Source organism: Brassica napus, chromosome A1, assembly GCF_020379485.1.
Source record: "Brassica napus cultivar Da-Ae chromosome A1, Da-Ae, whole genome shotgun sequence".
In the NCBI taxonomy this organism is placed as follows: Eukaryota; Viridiplantae; Streptophyta; class Magnoliopsida; order Brassicales; family Brassicaceae; genus Brassica; species Brassica napus.
The window spans coordinates 610,877-627,813 of NC_063434.1; the positions used below are offsets into that span (position 1 = coordinate 610,877).

Sequence of the window (16,937 nt, forward strand, 5' to 3'; positions counted from 1 at the left end):
GAGTGGAAACGTTGGTGGAGAGAGACTGTGACATGAGATAATGACAAGAAACCACAAAACAAAATAAAAAGAAAATATAAAAAAAAAAGAGGGAAAAAATTCAAAAAACTTTTGCAACCACCAAAAGCTCAGCCAAAAGCAGAGGCCACAATGCTCTCTTCAGAGGATAAGCCCACTTGATTCTTTTTCATAATTCAAATCTGTTTCTAGGGTTCCAGAGAGAGAGAGGCAGAGAGGTTGGTGAGAATGGCGATGGCTATGGCTCTTCGGAGGCTTTCTTCTTCAGTTGACAAACCTATTCGTCCTCTTATCAGATCATCTTCATGCTACATGGTAACACCCCCATGAATCCTATCAGGACAGAATCTTGTGTTTCTGATTTGTGGTTGTTGTTTCTTACAGTCTTCTTTACCAAGTGAAGCTGTTGATGACAAGGAGAGGTCTCGTGTCACTGTAAGCTTTTGCTTCTTCCTTGTTCTCCTTAAACCCTTTTTCTCTTAATTAATCTCCAGCTGCTGATTAGTTTCCTTGCGGTTCAAGCAATGATTTAGGTTAATGAAGTTCTGCCTCTTTTGTTCCTTGCAGTGGCCAAAACAGCTTAACGCATCTTTGGAGGAAGTTGATCCTGAGATTGCTGACATCATTGAGCATGAGAAAGCTAGACAATGGAAGGTTATTAATTTAGTCTCTCTTAATATCTTGTTCCTTCTGTAACTTGGACTGATCTTTGTAATGATTAATGTTATCAAAGGGACTTGAACTCATTCCGTCTGAGAATTTCACATCTGTCTCGGTGATGCAAGCTGTTGGCTCTGTGATGACTAACAAGTACAGTGAAGGGTACCCTGGTGCTAGATACTATGGAGGAAATGAGTATGTTCAGACTTTTTTTTTTTTTTTTTTTGTTTTGCAATTAGAGTCACAAATTCAGTTTCAGATCGTAGACATGGTTGTTTGACCAATCTTGACTTCTTTTTGAAGGTTCATAGACATGGCGGAAACCTTGTGCCAGAAGCGTGCTCTTGAAGCTTTCCGGTTAGACCCTGAGAAGTGGGGAGGTAATTAGACCAACTCATTTCTTGTATTTGACTTGTGTATGATCCTTTGATGGCTTATTCTGAGTCATGTTGATTATACAGTGAATGTGCAACCTTTGTCTGGATCACCTGCCAACTTCCATGTGTACACTGCATTGTTGAAGCCTCATGAGAGAATCATGGCACTTGATCTTCCTCATGGTGGTCATCTTTCTCATGGTTACCAGGTACCTTCATTAATTATTATCCTGTTAATGAAACTGATTATGTGTTCTGATTTATAAGAGTTTGTTTGTTTTCTCTTTGTATCTCATGCAGACTGATACCAAGAAGATATCTGCTGTGTCTATCTTTTTTGAAACTATGCCCTACCGCTTGGACGAGAGCACTGGCTTTATCGACTACGACCAGGTTCATTATTATTCAATTAAGTAACAACACTACTTCATATTGTTTAATCATACAGCTTATTAATCTTTGATCTGCAGATGGAGAAGAGTGCTACTCTTTTCAGGCCAAAACTGATTGTTGCTGGTGCAAGTGCTTATGCTCGATTGTATGACTATGCCCGCATCCGCAAGGTAGTATTATTCAATATCATATTCTATTGTAAATCAAGAGTTGAGTTCTGAGTCCAATTAACTCTGTTGGCAGGTGTGCAACAAGCAAAAAGCTGTGATGCTAGCAGATATGGCACACATAAGCGGTTTGGTAGCAGCTGGTGTAATCCCTTCACCGTTCGAGTATGCAGATGTTGTAACCACCACAACTCACAAGTCCCTACGTGGACCTCGCGGAGCCATGATTTTCTACAGAAAGGGTGTTAAGGAAATTAACAAACAAGGCAAAGAGGTAAATAAACAAAATACTAAAATGTTTTGTGAGATTTATCTATACTCTTTATAATATCTCATTCATTTGGTTGTTTCTTTGAAAGGTTTTGTATGATTTTGAAGACAAGATCAATCAAGCTGTCTTCCCTGGTCTTCAAGGCGGTCCACATAACCACACTATTACAGGACTAGCTGTTGCTTTAAAGCAGGTACATTGAATGGAACTAAAATTTCTTATTGGACTTGCAGTTTCTTTAATGATTTTTTTTTTTTAAATTGCAGGCAACTACTTCAGAGTACAAAGCATACCAAGAGCAAGTCCTCAGTAACTCTGCAAAGTTTGCTCAGGTGAATAAGAAAAAAAGAACCATATATGTACATTATTTACTGTTGACTTTATCTATAGAATGTCTACTTATTTTTTGATGCAGACTCTGATGGAGAAAGGTTATGAACTTGTTTCTGGTGGAACTGACAACCATCTGGTTCTAGTGAACCTGAAGCCCAAGGTCACTTGATCTTTATTTGTTATATTATCTTCTTACTTCAAAAATCCTTTTTATTTAATTATTTATCTGTTTGACAATAGTACACAATGTCTCTTGATTTTCTCTCCCAGGCACTAAAGTAGAGAAAAGTCTTTATCCTTTAGTCCCTAGTTGACTCCCCCTATTATCCCACGTTTCTTTCCCTCTGCAACCTTTTACCCTCTGTTATTCCCTGAGAAATTCAAAAAGTCTAACCCCTTTTGGAATTATCCACTGGTCCATAGCCAGCCTCCCCGACCAGCAAGGGTTTCTGAACGGAACTTCACCGGGTTCAGCCCCCGACGACGTCGGTGGGTCAGCCAGGACCTCGCTCCTGTGCCGGTTCCTCCTTCCTCTGGCTATCTACTGCTTGGATCGACCTCCTCTCCTGGTGAAAAGTAGATCTTAGTAATGGCAGACACTTGATGAAGGTTCAAAGCTTGGGTTGATATAACCTCGTTCTCATCCTCCTATTTATAAAGTTGCAGTCTAAATCCTGTTAAAAGCTTCTACCTAACTTTTTGAGAAGCATTTATCACCAGAGCATTGATTACAAACGGTTGGTCTACTGGTTTTGGTCGTTTATAACAACCTAGGACCCAAGATTCACGACCGTTCGGTGTTTTAGTAATTGTACGGCTTATTACTCCACCTGCTGAAGAATGGAGAGAAGATTCAGTAGATCTGAGAAAGGAAAAGGGCAGGCCCCTTCGGAGCTCCCATCTAAACGTCCTCCGGTGCGTATACCGGCAAATGACCACGAGGATCTCATAGAGGCCAATCGTCTTACTATTATTGGCAGGTTAACGAATCTCCAAGTTCAGAAACCTATTAGAGCTGTCATCGACTTCATGACTCAGGTCTGGAACCTTGAAGGGAGAATAATTGGAAGACCGCTGGGTCTAGATAAATTTCAATTCAAATTTGACTCTGAGTATGATCTCCTCCAGGTCCTTGATAAAGGACCATACCACTACAAACGTTGGATGTTGCTGCTCCAACGATGGGAACCGGTAGTCTCTGAGAATTTCCCATCCAAGATCTCCTTTAATGTTAGAATCCACGGTATCCCTCTGCATTTTTGGCATGAAGGAACTATCCGCATTATTGGAAGTGAACTCGGAAGAAGTACTATCAAGGATGTCAAAGATGCTAGAATCTGGGTGGAAATGAATGGGCTTGCACCCCTCGTGATGACTATGGATATAGAGCTGCCAACTGCGGATGTTACGGAGGTGGAATTTGAGTACATTAAGATCGAGAAGCACTGCTTTACATGTTTCTCCCTATTTCATGAGGAAGTTGATTGCCCTCATAGACCCGTAAATGCCCTACCTCCAAAAGAAAGAAAACTCGGGATTACGCAGAGCATTGCGTTGCAAAGAATTGAAGCGGAGAAGAGGAGACACGACGATAGAAGAGGCTACAGAAGGCCGGAGGATCTCCATGTAAACTCGAGACAGGATGGGGACAATTATGGACATCATGAGAGATACAGAGTCAATGCTAGATCTGGCTTTGATCGCCGAGAGGATTATAGTAGACATCAATCCATCATATCTCGAACTGCTCGATCGAACTCCTGTTACGTCAGAAGCAAGGCACCGTCCTTTCAATATCGAGTTGTGGAAAGAAACAGGCCTAGCGTGGGATCATCTGCTCACCAGCAGTCTAATCTACCAGAAGTTTCAGATCTAAGGACACTGCCTCCACTCCATTTAGAGAAAGCACCTCCAGCAGAAGCTAGACCAGAAACTACTCCGACGAGAACCATCAAAGAACGGCTCGGAGGGCCATCTAATACCAAAGCTGGATCAAAATCAGGTTCTAAGGAACGCAGATCAGCACTGGAACGCCTCTCTGGATCAAATCAATCGAAGGAACAGACTACTAGGCAGGCTCCTAGCTTTGAGAATGGACGACTTCAGGAGGTCGAAGGTAGAGTAGATGAGGGAGTCCCCATGGATCAGGATCCCCCAGGGGAAATTCCCACTGAGTCCGAAAGGATCCCAGCAACACATCGACTAGGGTCTAGTGCTTCCGGAGCAAAAACTAGAAGAGCCAACATCCCGATTGCGGCTCAGAGCAAACCGGCAAGTAAAAGACGGGTTAACCCTATTCGGAAGCGGGTTGTTAGAAGCCCTCTACTTGGCCTTACCCAAAGGAAAACTTCAGGGGTACGTTCCGCCACATCTGCAAGAAGGAAGCTAGTGGTTGAACAAGAAAAAGATTTACCTTGTGATAAGGCAGGAACAAGTAAGCAACGCAAGAAGATCAGTCAGCCAACTACGGTGTTCATACCGGGCAGTACTAGAGGAGGGGTGGATTTTCGGCCCCATCAAAAATCTCTTCCTTAGCCATTCTCAGCTGGAATTGTCAAGGACTTGGGAGTGTCCAGACAATCCGGCGTATTAAGGAGATCCATAAACATATGGCTCCTAATGTAATGTTTCTCATGGAAACGAAGAACGATGATGATTTCATTAATAAGAAGCTACAACCTTTGCACTTTGCACACTACTTTTCGGTCCCTCCAATAGGATTAAGCGGCGGCCTTTCCCTTTTATGGAATGATGATACTGATATTACAATTCTCGAGTCCTCTCCCAACCTTATTGACACGAGAATTATATATCAAGGCACCTCTTCTTTTGTATCCTTTGTGTATGGTACTCCTGCCGCGGAGAATAGAGCAGCATTCTGGAACAAATTAAGCGCAGTGGGACAAGGAAGAGACGATCCATGGCTGATCACGGGCGATTTTAATGACATACTCAACAATGCAGAAAAGGTTGGAGGCCCGACACGACCGGAGGGTTCTTTCACAGCCTTTCGGTCTTTCGTTGCTCAAAACGGTCTTTGGGACCTTAAACATTCGGGAGAAGAACTGTCCTGGCGAGGTAACAGACACACGCACTTCATAAGGTCTAGGTTAGACAGAACCATGAGCAACTGCGCATGGTCCGAAACTTACCCGCTGGGAAGATGCCGTTATTTACGGTTTGAAGGCTCGGATCATCGTCCTTTGCTAACTTACTTCAATGCCGATAAGACCAAAAGAAGAGGTCTATTCCGATTTAACAGAGCACTAACAGAGCAAGAAGAAGTGACGGAGGTGGTCGAAAAAGCCTGGAACTCATCACCGTTAGATTCTGTTATTGGAAAGTTGAATAACTGCAGAAGAAACATCATACATTGGGCTAAGGAGAAACAAATCCAGAGTAACAAGGTCATCAAACAGAACCAAGAGGCGCTTGAGATTGCTCTATCAAGTCCAAACCCGGATACTCAACGGATTGAAAAGCTCAATTCTGAACTAAGACAAGCGTACCTGGCCGAGGAACAATTCTGGCAGCAAAGGAGTAGGATACAGTGGCTGAAAAAGGGTGATAGGAATACGGGCTTCTTCCATGCAGCGACTAGGACAAGAAGAACCATCAACTCCATTTCGGTGATTGAGGATGTGCAGGGAGGAGCAGTTTATGAGGAAGAACAAATAGCTCGGGTTATCTCTGGCTACTTCACCCAAATATTCACAACGAATGGGAATGAATCCTTTTCACAAATCCAGGGTCTGCTCGCCAAAAAGGTCACTCCGGAAATGAATGAGAGGCTAACATCTATACCGAGCGATTCGGAAATTAGAGAAGCAGTGAAATCTATTAATGGGGGTAAGGCGCCAGGCCCCGATGGCTTCTCAGCAACTTTCTACCAGTCCTACTGGCACATTGTAGGTGCGGATGTGATCTCGGACGTTCGAGACTTCTTCACCTCATCCCACCTTCACCCGCGACAGAATGAGACGCACATCCGACTTATACCAAAGGTGACGGGTCCGAGAACGGTGGCAGACTATCGTCCGATTGCTTTGTGTAACACTCACTACAAGATCATTGCTAAAATACTCACCAGACGCCTCAAACCGTTACTGCCTCACCTTATCTCCAACACGCAATCGGCATTTGTAGCGGGAAGATCCATTTCGGACAACGTACTCATTACCCATGAAACTCTCCATTTCCTGAGAACATCGGAGGCCAAAAAGCGTTGCTCTATGGCGGTGAAAACTGACATGAGTAAGGCTTATGATAGGATTGAATGGAGATTCGTGAGAGAAGTCTTAATCCAGCTCGGGTTTGATCCGACATGGATCTCTTGGATTATGAGCTGTATTGAATCAGTATCATATTCCTTCTTGATTAATGGTGCACCACAAGGAGCTGTTAAACCATCTCGCGGATTACGTCAAGGCGATCCCCTCTCTCCCCACATTTTTATACTGTGTACGGAAGTTTTATCCGCTCTATGCGAGAAGGGGCAAGCTGATGGATCACTTCCAGGGGTTCGGGTCTCTCGCAACAGCCCACCGGTAAACCATCTACTCTTCGCCGATGACACAATGTTCTTCTGCCGCTCCAAACCTTCTTGTGTGTCACGGCTACTTACGGTTTTGAAGACATATGAGGCAGTCTCGGGACAGATGATCAATCCACGGAAATCAGCGATCACATTCTCGGCTAAAACCCCAGCTGCAGTGAAAGCTCGGGTTAAGGAATCACTGTCTATCTCCACTGAAGGTGGTATAGGTAAATACTTGGGGCTGCCAGAACAGTTTGGTCGACGGAAAAGGGACATCTTCGCCTCTATTCTGGACAGGATAAGACAGAAGGCTCACAGCTGGACATCGAGATATCTTTCAGGCGCCGGGAAGCAAATCATGCTCAAGTCTGTTCTAGCGGCAATGCCTTGTTATGCCATGTCGTGCTTCAAACTGCCGGTTTCTCTATGTAACCAAATTCAGTCTATGCTTACACGCTTTTGGTGGGACGCAAGTCCGGATAAGAAGAAGATGTGCTGGGTAGCATGGGATACTATGACACTTCCAAAATATGCAGGAGGACTTGGGTTCCGAGATATTGAAACTTTTAACGACGCTCTTCTTGCCAAAATAGGATGGCGGTTACTCAAGAACCCCACTTCTTTACTAGCAAAGGTCTTGTTGGGTAAATATGCAAAGAAATCCACCTTCCTAGAGTGCACTATATCATCGACTGCCTCCCACGGATGGCGGAGTATTCTGGCAGGCAGGGAGCTGTTAATAAAAGGACTGAGTTGGGTTGTGGGCGATGGAGAGACAATACGTCTATGGAATGACCCGTGGCTATCGTTCAGCAAACCGACAATGCCTATTGGTCCCCCGACGAAAGAAAGCCAAGCACTTAAGGTCAGCGAACTCTTATGTCCACTTACAAATAAATGGGAAGTCCATAAAATCAGGAGCTTGGTACCCCAGTATGAGGAGGCTATTTTGAAGATAAAGACCAGCTCCACACCTTCCTCGGACGAGCTGTGCTGGCTACCTGAGAAGTCAGGGGAATACTCCACAAAAACTGGTTATGGCATTGGTATGACAGGAGCAAGAATGCCTAATACCGAGGATGATCCGGTTGAGTGGCTCAAGCATATTTGGAATGTCAAAACTGCACCGAAGCTGAAAGATTTTATTTGGAGGCTTGTGAAAAAGGCGATACCAGTTAGTGCAAATCTAGAAAAGAGGGGTATTGCGAGCTTTAGATGCAAGAAGTGCAATGGCCAGGAAGATGATCTCCACGTCTTTCTTACCTGTCCGCTGGCGGAGGAAGTGTGGAGCCTAATGCCAATACTGCAACGACCTCCGAGGCTTCTCTCTTCGATGACAGAGTTAATTAAACAAGGAACCAGGTACATTCCACTTCCACCGGTGGGAGTAACTACCCCACTATGGCCATGGGTCCTTTGGAATTTATGGAAAGCAAGAAACTCCCTCCTGTATGAGAACCGGGTTTTCTCAGCCAAAGAGATAGTGCTTAAGAGTGTTAAGGATGCTAAGGAATGGGCTCAGGCACAATTTACTAATGAGGTGTCGATACCTCGAGCTATCTCTCTCCACCCAAATCAGCTTCGATCGCCTAGCCCCCCACCTATTTTCCCACAAGGCACTCTGGTGGTTAATGTAGACGCAGCGTGGGATGCCAACACCGGAAAATGTGGTATAGGAGGTGTCTACTCGGGTGAAGTTCTGAATCATCCTCCGGCCTTCTCCGGAGCTTGTGGTCATGTATCATCGGCTATCATGGCGGAAGCCATTGCCGTTCATCGCGCGGTCTCTAATGCCGTGTTCTCAAACGTCCGATCCCTGGCGGTTCTCTCTGATTCCTCTTCCCTCATCAAGTTATTGAAGGCGGGAGAGCATCTTCCTGAACTGTTCGGTATCATGTTTGATATCTATCACTATGTTTCTCTCTTTGAGGTCATCTCCTTTAGTTTTATCTCTCGTAATTTCAATTCCGAAGCAGATTTGGTGGCAAAATCTGCTCTCGCTGGCTCTGTTATGAGCTCTGTAATGAACTCCGCTTTAGGAGAGTAAACTCTAGTTATAATGAATGCAATGTTTGCCCAAAAAAAAAAAAAATTTATTTATCTGTTTTTTTTTTTGGTTTGCAGGGAATTGATGGATCTAGAGTTGAGAAAGTGTTGGAAGCTGTTCACATTGCATCCAACAAAAACACTGTTCCTGGAGATGTTTCTGCCATGGTTCCTGGTGGAATCAGAATGGGTAAGAATCATTACTTATGCTTTTCCTTTGAAACCTCACCCTGAAATTTCTCTGCCATTTTAGGTACACCTGCTCTCACTTCCAGAGGTTTTGTTGAGGAAGACTTTGCCAAAGTAGCTGAATACTTTGACAAAGCTGTGAAGTTGGCTCTCAAAGTCAAATCCGAAGCTCAAGGTTGATTCATTTCTCTGATCAAATGATTCTTTATGTTTTTCTGTTCCATATAAGCAAATGCTAGATAACTCGTTTGTTGTGTTATAAAAAATACAGGAACCAAGCTGAAAGATTTTGTGTCAGCAATGGAATCATCTTCAGCCATTCAATCAGAGATTGCCAAGCTGCGCCACGACGTGGAGGAGTTCGCTAAGCAGTTCCCAACTATTGGGTTTGAGAAAGAAACCATGAAGTACAAGAACTGAATATGTCTTTATCCCTACAAACAAGTCTTTTATTATGATGATGCTTTGAACTTCCATGTAATGTATAGATAATATGATGCATGTACTCTATCTTATGGTATGTGAAAAATATTGAATTTTCAATATGGATGCAAGATTTCTTAATTTCAGTATGGGCAAGCCTCGTGTGCAGTTCAATACTAGCAACATTGAAGGTGGTGGAGATGGTCAGACTCAAAATGAAGATGCATAGTTAAAACAACTCTATACCAAAAAAAATATTATATACAATAGAGATTATCTAAAACATATGATACTTTTGTATATGGGTTTATGAAATGATTTTTACAATGGATTAACATGTTGTAATTCAATTATTTGTATCTTCAGGTGTTACTATATCACACTTTTATAAAATTGCAAGATGATGCAAGTTGTGTTAGTATTTACAGTTCTGCCCCAAAATTTTGTAAAACATTACAAAATATCTTTTTATTTCACAAAGACAACCCTTGTCTCTCTTCTTATCCTCTGTCACCAAGACGAACAAGTCCGAGAAAAAATGGCGAATTTACTGGAAACATCAATCTTCTTCTCGTCGGCGGATAAGTTACTGTCTTACCCTCCCAGTAAACCTCAAACCCTTCTTCTCCCTTTCTCTGCTTTCATCAATGGAGGAAGAAGGAGACGCAAAACCTCAAGTCTCACCTTTGCTACTGACACTGTCAGCACCACTACCAGTAAGCTCATAAAGTTCTCATCTTTTCTGCTTAGTTACCAAAAAGTTCTTTCCTTTAGGTTCCAATTTAAAACATCTGTGGATTTAGACAAATGGGTTTTGTCATATTATAGAAGATTTTTTGATGAAAACGAAAATGGTGTTTTAGGTACGGAAGTGAAAAATACTGTTGAGGTTGGAGTTGTTGAGGATCCGATGGAAGTTGAGGTCGCTCAAGGCTACACCATGGCTCAGTTCTGCGACAAGATCATTGACATTTTCTTGAACGAGAAACCCAAAGTTAAAGAGTGGAAGAAGTATCTGGTGTTAAGAGATGAGTGGAACAAGTACAGTGTCAACTTCTATAAGCGTTGCAGAACACGAGCTGATACCGAAACTGATTCCTTATTGAAGCAGAAGCTTGTTTCTCTTGAGAGTAAAGTCAAAAAGGTTAGTATCAATCTTGGTTTGTAAGTAGCTGTTTAGTACTTAGGAGCTAATGAGAGTGTTGGTTTGCAGATAGATGAGGAAATGGAGAAGCACAATGATCTTTTGAAAGAGATTCAAGAGAACCCAACTGACATAAACGCCATCGCTGCCAAGAGACGTAGAGACTTCACCGGAGAGTTTTTTCGCTACGTTGCTTTGTTATCAGAAACTCTTGATGGCTTAGAAGACAGAGATGGTATACTTAAAGACACTAACTATGTTTCTATTTGGTTCCTACAGTTTCATGACTTTTTTTGATGCAGCTGTTGCTAGGCTTTCAGCTAGATGTTTATCCGCTGTGAGTGCTTATGACAATACACTGGAGAACGTTGAGACTTTAGATAATGCTCAAGCAAAGTTTGATGATATCTTAAACTCTTCCTCCGTGGATACTGCCTGTGAAAAGATCAGAAGCCTCGCTAAGGCCAAGGAACTAGATTCCTCATTGATTTTGTTAATAAACTCTGCTTATGCTGCTGCTAAAGAGTCTCAAACCGTTACAAACGAGGTAACAAAAAAAATATTTGATCTTTACAATCTTCTCATACCAAAGATGAAGCTTCTTTTACTCTTTTGTGAACAGGCGAAAGACATAATGTATCAATTATACAAAGCTACAAAGAGCAGTCTTAGAAGCATCACGCCTAAAGAGATCAAACTGTTAAAGTACTTGCTCAACATAACAGACCCGGAAGAAAGATTCTCTGCTCTAGCAACAGCATTCTCTCCTGGGGATGACCATGAAGCCAAGGACCCTAAAGCATTATACACGTAAGTAAACATTGAACATCCAAAACCTTTGCTGTATCATCTGATTCTAAACAAAGAGTATGAAACACACACACAGGACGCCAAAGGAGCTGCACAAGTGGATAAAGATAATGCTCGACGCTTACCATCTCAACAAAGAAGAGACTGACATCAGAGAAGCTAAACAGATGAGCCAACCTATCGTTATCCAGCGGCTGTTCGTCCTCAAAGACACCATCGAAGAGGAGTATTTGGACAAGAAGACGTTTGTGGCTGATGGAAACACGAAGAAGGAAGAAGACACTACTACTTCCGTTGATGAATTTTTGACTGAAAGGAGGGGGGAGAGTGTAATTTAGTAGAATAAACAGCGAAATTTGAAATTAAGACTAAATACAAGGACTTCCTTTAATAAATTATTATTTCTGATGGGCCTGGCCCATACTAGTCGTGGAGAAAAGTCAACATGACTTGTAGCCCACGAATTTTTATTCCTATATATCACTTAAACCCTACGCGCAGCCATACATTCACATCTCCGACCTTAAACCCTTCCTCCAAGCTAAAGAAATGGCCTCCGTCGCGATTCTACGCGCTTTCCGCCGCCGTGAAGTCCAAACGGCGTCCGCCTCCGCGTTTAGATCCGTATGTGTTTTTTTTTCCCTCTCGATCTTAATTTCTTTTTCGCTTTGAGAGATCACTTTCTCGGATCTGTAATCGGAAATGGATTAGCGTTTGAAATTATCAGATGGATTGAATCGTTTCGAATCTAGAAGCTAACAGTGTTGGTATTGGATCTGCAGATTGCTTCAAATGGGAAGTCGAATTTGATCGGGAAGTTAGGTCACTTGGCCAGGCCTTTCTGGTAAATTCAAAGTTATCTCTCTTTGTAGTGTTGTCTTCTCGTTCTCATCCTTGTTTTGTGAATCCAGCTCGAGGCCTATTGGGAATGATGTGATCGGTATTGATTTGGGAACCACCAATTCTTGTGTAGCAGTGATGGAAGGAAAGGTATTGACTTTGTATTTTTAAAGTTTTTGAAAAAAAAGGAAAGGTGTTGACTTTGGATATGGTTTTTGTAGACTCCTAGGGTTATTGAGAACGCGGAAGGAACAAGAACCACACCATCAGTGTTTGCTATTAACCAGAAGGGTGAGTTTCTCGTTGGAACACCAGCTAAACGCCAGGGTGTTACCAACCCAACAGGCACCATTTCCGGGAGCAAGCGTTTGATCGGGAGAGGTTTCGATGATCCCCAGACGCAGAAGGAGATGAAAATGGTTCCTTACAAGATTGTCAAGGCGCTGAACGGTGACGCTTGGGTTGAGGCCAACGGGCAGAAGTTTTCTCCCAGCCAGATTGGTGCTAACATCCTCACCAAAATGAAGGAAACCGCTGAGTCTTACCTCGGGAAGAGCATCACCAAGGCTGTTGTTACTGTTCCTGCTTACTTCAACGATGCGCAGAGGCAAGCGACGAAGGATGCTGGGAAAATCGCGGGTCTTGATGTGGAGAGAATCATCAACGAGCCGACGGCTGCTGCGTTGTCGTATGGGATGAACAACAAGGAGGGTGTTATAGCTGTGTTCGATCTTGGTGGTGGAACTTTTGATGTTTCTATCCTTGAAATCTCAAGCGGTGTTTTTGAGGTCAAAGCGACAAATGGAGATACCTTTTTGGGAGGAGAAGACTTCGACAACACTTTGTTGGAGTATTTGGTTTCTGAGTTCAAGAGATCAGACAGCATTGATCTGACCAAGGACAAGCTCGCCCTCCAGAGGCTGAGAGAAGCTGCAGAGAAGGCTAAGATCGAGCTTTCTTCCACGTCTCAGACCGAGATCAACTTGCCTTTCATCACCGCAGATGCTTCTGGAGCGAAGCACTTGAACATAACCTTGACCAGGTCCAAGTTTGAAGCTCTGGTGAGCAAGTTGATCGAGAGAACAAGAAGCCCGTGCCAAAACTGTTTGAAGGATGCTGGAGTCTCGATTAAGGAAATCGATGAGGTTCTTCTTGTTGGTGGAATGACCCGTGTTCCCAAAGTGCAAGATATAGTCTCTGAGATCTTTGGAAAGAGTCCTTGCAAAGGTGTTAACCCCGATGAAGCTGTTGCCATGGGAGCTGCTATTCAAGGTGGTATCCTCCGTGGTGATGTCAAAGAGTTGCTCCTTTTGGATGTGACTCCTCTCTCGCTAGGTATCGAAACACTTGGAGGTATCTTCACTAGGTTGATCAACCGAAACACCACCATCCCCACCAAGAAGTCTCAGGTAAATGATCTTGGAGAAGATAGTAGTTGGTGACTGAATCTTACAGTGTATTGATTGCTAATTGTGGTTTTGCTTCTTAGGTTTTCTCCACAGCTGCAGACAACCAAATGCAAGTGGGAATCAAAGTTCTTCAGGGAGAGCGTGAGATGGCAGCTGACAACAAAAGTCTAGGAGAATTTGATCTCGTTGGGATCCCACCTGCGCCTAGAGGAATGCCACAGATCGAAGTTACGTTTGACATTGATGCAAATGGTATCGTGACTGTCTCAGCCAAAGACAAAGCAACGAATAAAGAGCAACAGATCACAATCAGATCTTCAGGTGGTCTCTCAGACGATGAGATCAACAGAATGGTGAAAGAAGCTGAGCTTAACTCACACAAGGATCAAGAGAAGAAGCAACTTATCGACCTCAGGAACACAGCTGATACCACGATCTACAGCGTTGAGAAGAGCTTGAGTGAGTACAGAGAGAAGATTACTGCTGAGATTGCCTCTGAGATTGAAACTGCAGTGTCAGACCTCAGGACAGCAATGGCTGGTGAAGAAATCGAGGACATAAAGGCTAAGCTAGAAGCTGCAAACAAGGCAGTGTCGAAGATTGGAGAGCACATGTCCAAGGGATCCGGTTCGTCTGGAACCTCTGGTGGTGAAGGTGAAGGTTCAAGCGGGATTGAGCAGACACCTGAAGCTGAATTCGAAGAGGCGAGCGGTTCAAAGAAGTGAGGTAGCAAACCGGTTCATACGGTTTGTTTCCAAATAAGTTGACATGCATTATTTCATCCCTCACAGATTTGATTAGTTTTGTGTATTTTAAAACGTCTTTGGAGAGTTTGTTCTTGAAATCTCTGATACTCAATTCATTATTTGGGATGTAGTTCTTGGTTACTTTGTTTGGTTTCTGGTTTTTATCATCTTAACCGGTTAGCCGGACTGGATAATGTTCTGACCCATTGAATCAATTATCAGACGGATTATTTGAAAGAGTTCAATTATTGCAGCTGATCCGTTAGTGGCATACATTGAACAACTCTCTTCAGAAAAGCTCGTTAATACCAAATCAACTTGATCTTTTTTCGGATTTGGTAAATGAAAGATTGAAAGGTCTGAAGCCAAGAAGAAAAATTACAAACTGAATAGTGAGCGTAAAGATCTTGAAACAGTAGTAAAAGCTAATTATGGAAATGTAAAGAATTTCTATATTTAGAAAGTTGGAACAAACACAAACACGTTCTTATGGATGGGATGTCCGAATTATCTAAAACTTCCCTGATGATTTTTGTACATGAAAACCTTCAACGAAACAGAACACAGCAATACATTCCGACGCCAAATCTTCCGGTCAGAAGTATAACTGCTTGCACCTAGTCGAGTCTATATCGGTCGGGCAATAAGGACACTTGAAAGAAGTCTTGGCGCCATTCTTCGACATTCTGGTGATAGTCTGCTTGCAAAGCACGTGGCCACAAGACATCATCATCGGAGGATTATCCTCGCTCGACTGTTCCTTGGAGACGGGACAGACAAACACCGAATGAAACTGAAACTCCTCTGGCAGCTCCACGGCCACAGGAAGCTGCTCCACACTCTGCCAATCGAGCTTCTTGTTCGCCATAACGTTAATGTATTTCAACAGCACAGGCAAAGCTAGCGTACCAGCCGTTACCGTCACACTCAACGGACTCTCAGATGATTCGCCGAGTAGGTTGCAGTACTGCCTCGTCAGCTCTCTCACCGCATTGTCCCACAGAACGGGAGAGAGAAACTCCGAGTACGGCGACTGTTCGAGGTTCTTGTCCCATAAGAGAGAACAAACAAGCTTCTGGATTTCATAAAGACAGCTATCTGCATACACAGCAAAATGCTTTCTCGCGTAGCTGAGAGCCTCTTGCGAGTTTTGGCCTTGAGATATCTTCAAAAACTGTAAGCTGTGGAGCTTCATCTCCAGATCAGACCTCGCTTGCTTCAGCCTTTCAGAGTTAGCCCCTGCCCAGTTAAGAGCCGGTGCAAGATCTCTCCTCTCCATAGCCTCAAGTATCTCATACATCTCCACGAAAGACTGCCTCGTAGTACACTCAGATTCGCCAGTCTCGGCGACGAAACAGTCACCGATCTCAAACATCCCCTGACGGTAGAAGAAGTTAGCGATGATCTGGTTAACCACATGAGTATCGAACTCCGCATTGGTTCTATAAGCCTTCGCTATCTCGGGGTTGAGCTGCTTCTCGAGGACTTTGGGGTACTTGGTGAGAGCCACGTTGAGCTCTTTCTCAGCGGATTCGAGCTGAGCGGCTGGAGACTTGTCCGTGAAGAGTTTCTTGGCGTCGACGAGGATGGATTTGTGATCGAGCTGAGTATCCTGCATCAAGCTCAACGCCTTGTCGAGTTCTTGAGAAAGCATATGAACGATCTCGTGCGTTTTGGTGTGGGAGAGCTTGTGCTTGTTCGCGACGCGATCGAACGCGTCCTTGATGCTCTTTAACTCCATTAATCAATGTGTACCTGAGAATCAAAGATTCTTCATCGCAATACTACAAACGTTTCGGATCTAAATGATCTTCAAATCGAATCTAAGCTTAACCGAAGAATCTAAAAGGAATCAAAAGATCTACGTCAGTTTCTATCTAACGATTCGCGAAATCGAGGAAACGAAGCGGAGAAGGAAGTCATCGAGAGGAAGATCAGAGAGATTACGATACCTGAGATCGATCGAGGGGTGAGGAGATGAAGATGGTGTGGATCAAAGTCGTCGAACCGTCGAACGAAGGAGGAAACCAGATTATTATTATTTTATCTTTACGGCTTCTAGAAAACGATAACGTGCAATGTTATTGGTGACCAATGGATCTCAACCGTTGGATTCATGTAATGGATTTTGTTCTGGACTGGCCCATTTTTGTTATTTTAATAAGCGGAAGAGGAGGCCCAAATGTTAGTCAGAGGAGGTCCAAATATTTTCCTTTTAACTTATTTTAGAGGCCCAAATGTTAGTCAGAGGAGGTCCAAATATTTTTTTTTTTAACTTATTTTACATACTACTAGTCTATGTTTTTGTGATTGATTTTAACAATGAGCAACCCTGAAAACGGAAACAGAAAATCATGAAAATAATGCGTTTAATTATGACATCAGTAGAAAACTCTTTTTGTGTGCAGTGTGAAAATATTGAGATACGCAAGAAAAGAAAAAAAAGAATAAGCCTCCCCCGCAAGGAGACAAACTTGGAATCTGTAATGGAATATTTACAAATTTACAATTTAATATGAGAAATAACCAATGGAAGAATCAAAAAGTTAAATTTAGAGTATATACATAATAATA

At 43.1% G+C, this 16,937-nt stretch overlaps 4 protein-coding genes across 6 annotated transcripts; 3 read left to right on the forward strand and 1 right to left on the reverse strand.

Annotated features, from left to right (window-relative positions):
* Positions 1-77: 77 nt before the first annotated feature.
* LOC106436527 (serine hydroxymethyltransferase 1, mitochondrial-like) lies at positions 78-9,555 on the forward strand. The gene is made up of 15 exons (XM_048777886.1): positions 78-333; positions 403-453; positions 586-672; positions 752-873; positions 982-1,058; positions 1,140-1,264; positions 1,356-1,448; positions 1,526-1,618; positions 1,692-1,889; positions 1,975-2,079; positions 2,153-2,218; positions 2,302-2,379; positions 8,881-8,992; positions 9,056-9,166; positions 9,263-9,555. Exons 1-15 carry the CDS (start codon positions 247-249, stop codon positions 9,409-9,411), a joined length of 1,554 nt encoding a protein of 517 aa, XP_048633843.1. The 5' UTR covers positions 78-246; the 3' UTR covers positions 9,412-9,555.
* A 316-nt stretch (positions 9,556-9,871) lies between these two features.
* LOC106357919 (uncharacterized protein At4g37920-like) lies at positions 9,872-11,776 on the forward strand. Of its 2 annotated transcripts, none has more exons than XM_048777891.1 (6): positions 9,872-10,130; positions 10,278-10,558; positions 10,628-10,793; positions 10,861-11,105; positions 11,181-11,368; positions 11,445-11,776. In XM_048777891.1, the coding sequence occupies exons 1-6, from the start codon at positions 9,953-9,955 to the stop codon at positions 11,704-11,706; spliced, it is 1,320 nt and encodes a 439-aa protein (XP_048633848.1). In that variant the 5' UTR covers positions 9,872-9,952; the 3' UTR covers positions 11,707-11,776. The 2 variants fall into 2 exon arrangements, with proteins under 2 accessions (XP_048633848.1, XP_048633852.1); XM_048777895.1 differs by having other exon boundaries at positions 9,883-10,124.
* Positions 11,763-14,608, forward strand: LOC106436763 (heat shock 70 kDa protein 9, mitochondrial-like). The gene is made up of 5 exons (XM_022716385.2): positions 11,763-11,992; positions 12,151-12,212; positions 12,280-12,358; positions 12,430-13,617; positions 13,698-14,608. The coding sequence occupies exons 1-5, from the start codon at positions 11,918-11,920 to the stop codon at positions 14,340-14,342; spliced, it is 2,049 nt and encodes a 682-aa protein (XP_022572106.2). The 5' UTR covers positions 11,763-11,917; the 3' UTR covers positions 14,343-14,608.
* A 187-nt stretch (positions 14,609-14,795) lies between these two features.
* LOC106436853 (protein RMD5 homolog) lies at positions 14,796-16,500 on the reverse strand. 2 transcript variants are annotated; one of them, XM_013877833.3, is made up of 2 exons: positions 16,316-16,500; positions 14,796-16,118 (listed from the first exon to the last, which is right to left on the reverse strand). In XM_013877833.3, the coding sequence occupies exon 2, from the start codon at positions 16,102-16,104 to the stop codon at positions 14,959-14,961; it is 1,146 nt and encodes a 381-aa protein (XP_013733287.2). In that variant the 5' UTR covers positions 16,105-16,118; positions 16,316-16,500; the 3' UTR covers positions 14,796-14,958. The 2 variants fall into 2 exon arrangements, with proteins under 2 accessions (XP_013733287.2, XP_048633863.1); XM_048777906.1 differs by having other exon boundaries at positions 14,796-16,205; positions 16,316-16,403.
* Positions 16,501-16,937: the final 437 nt, after the last annotated feature.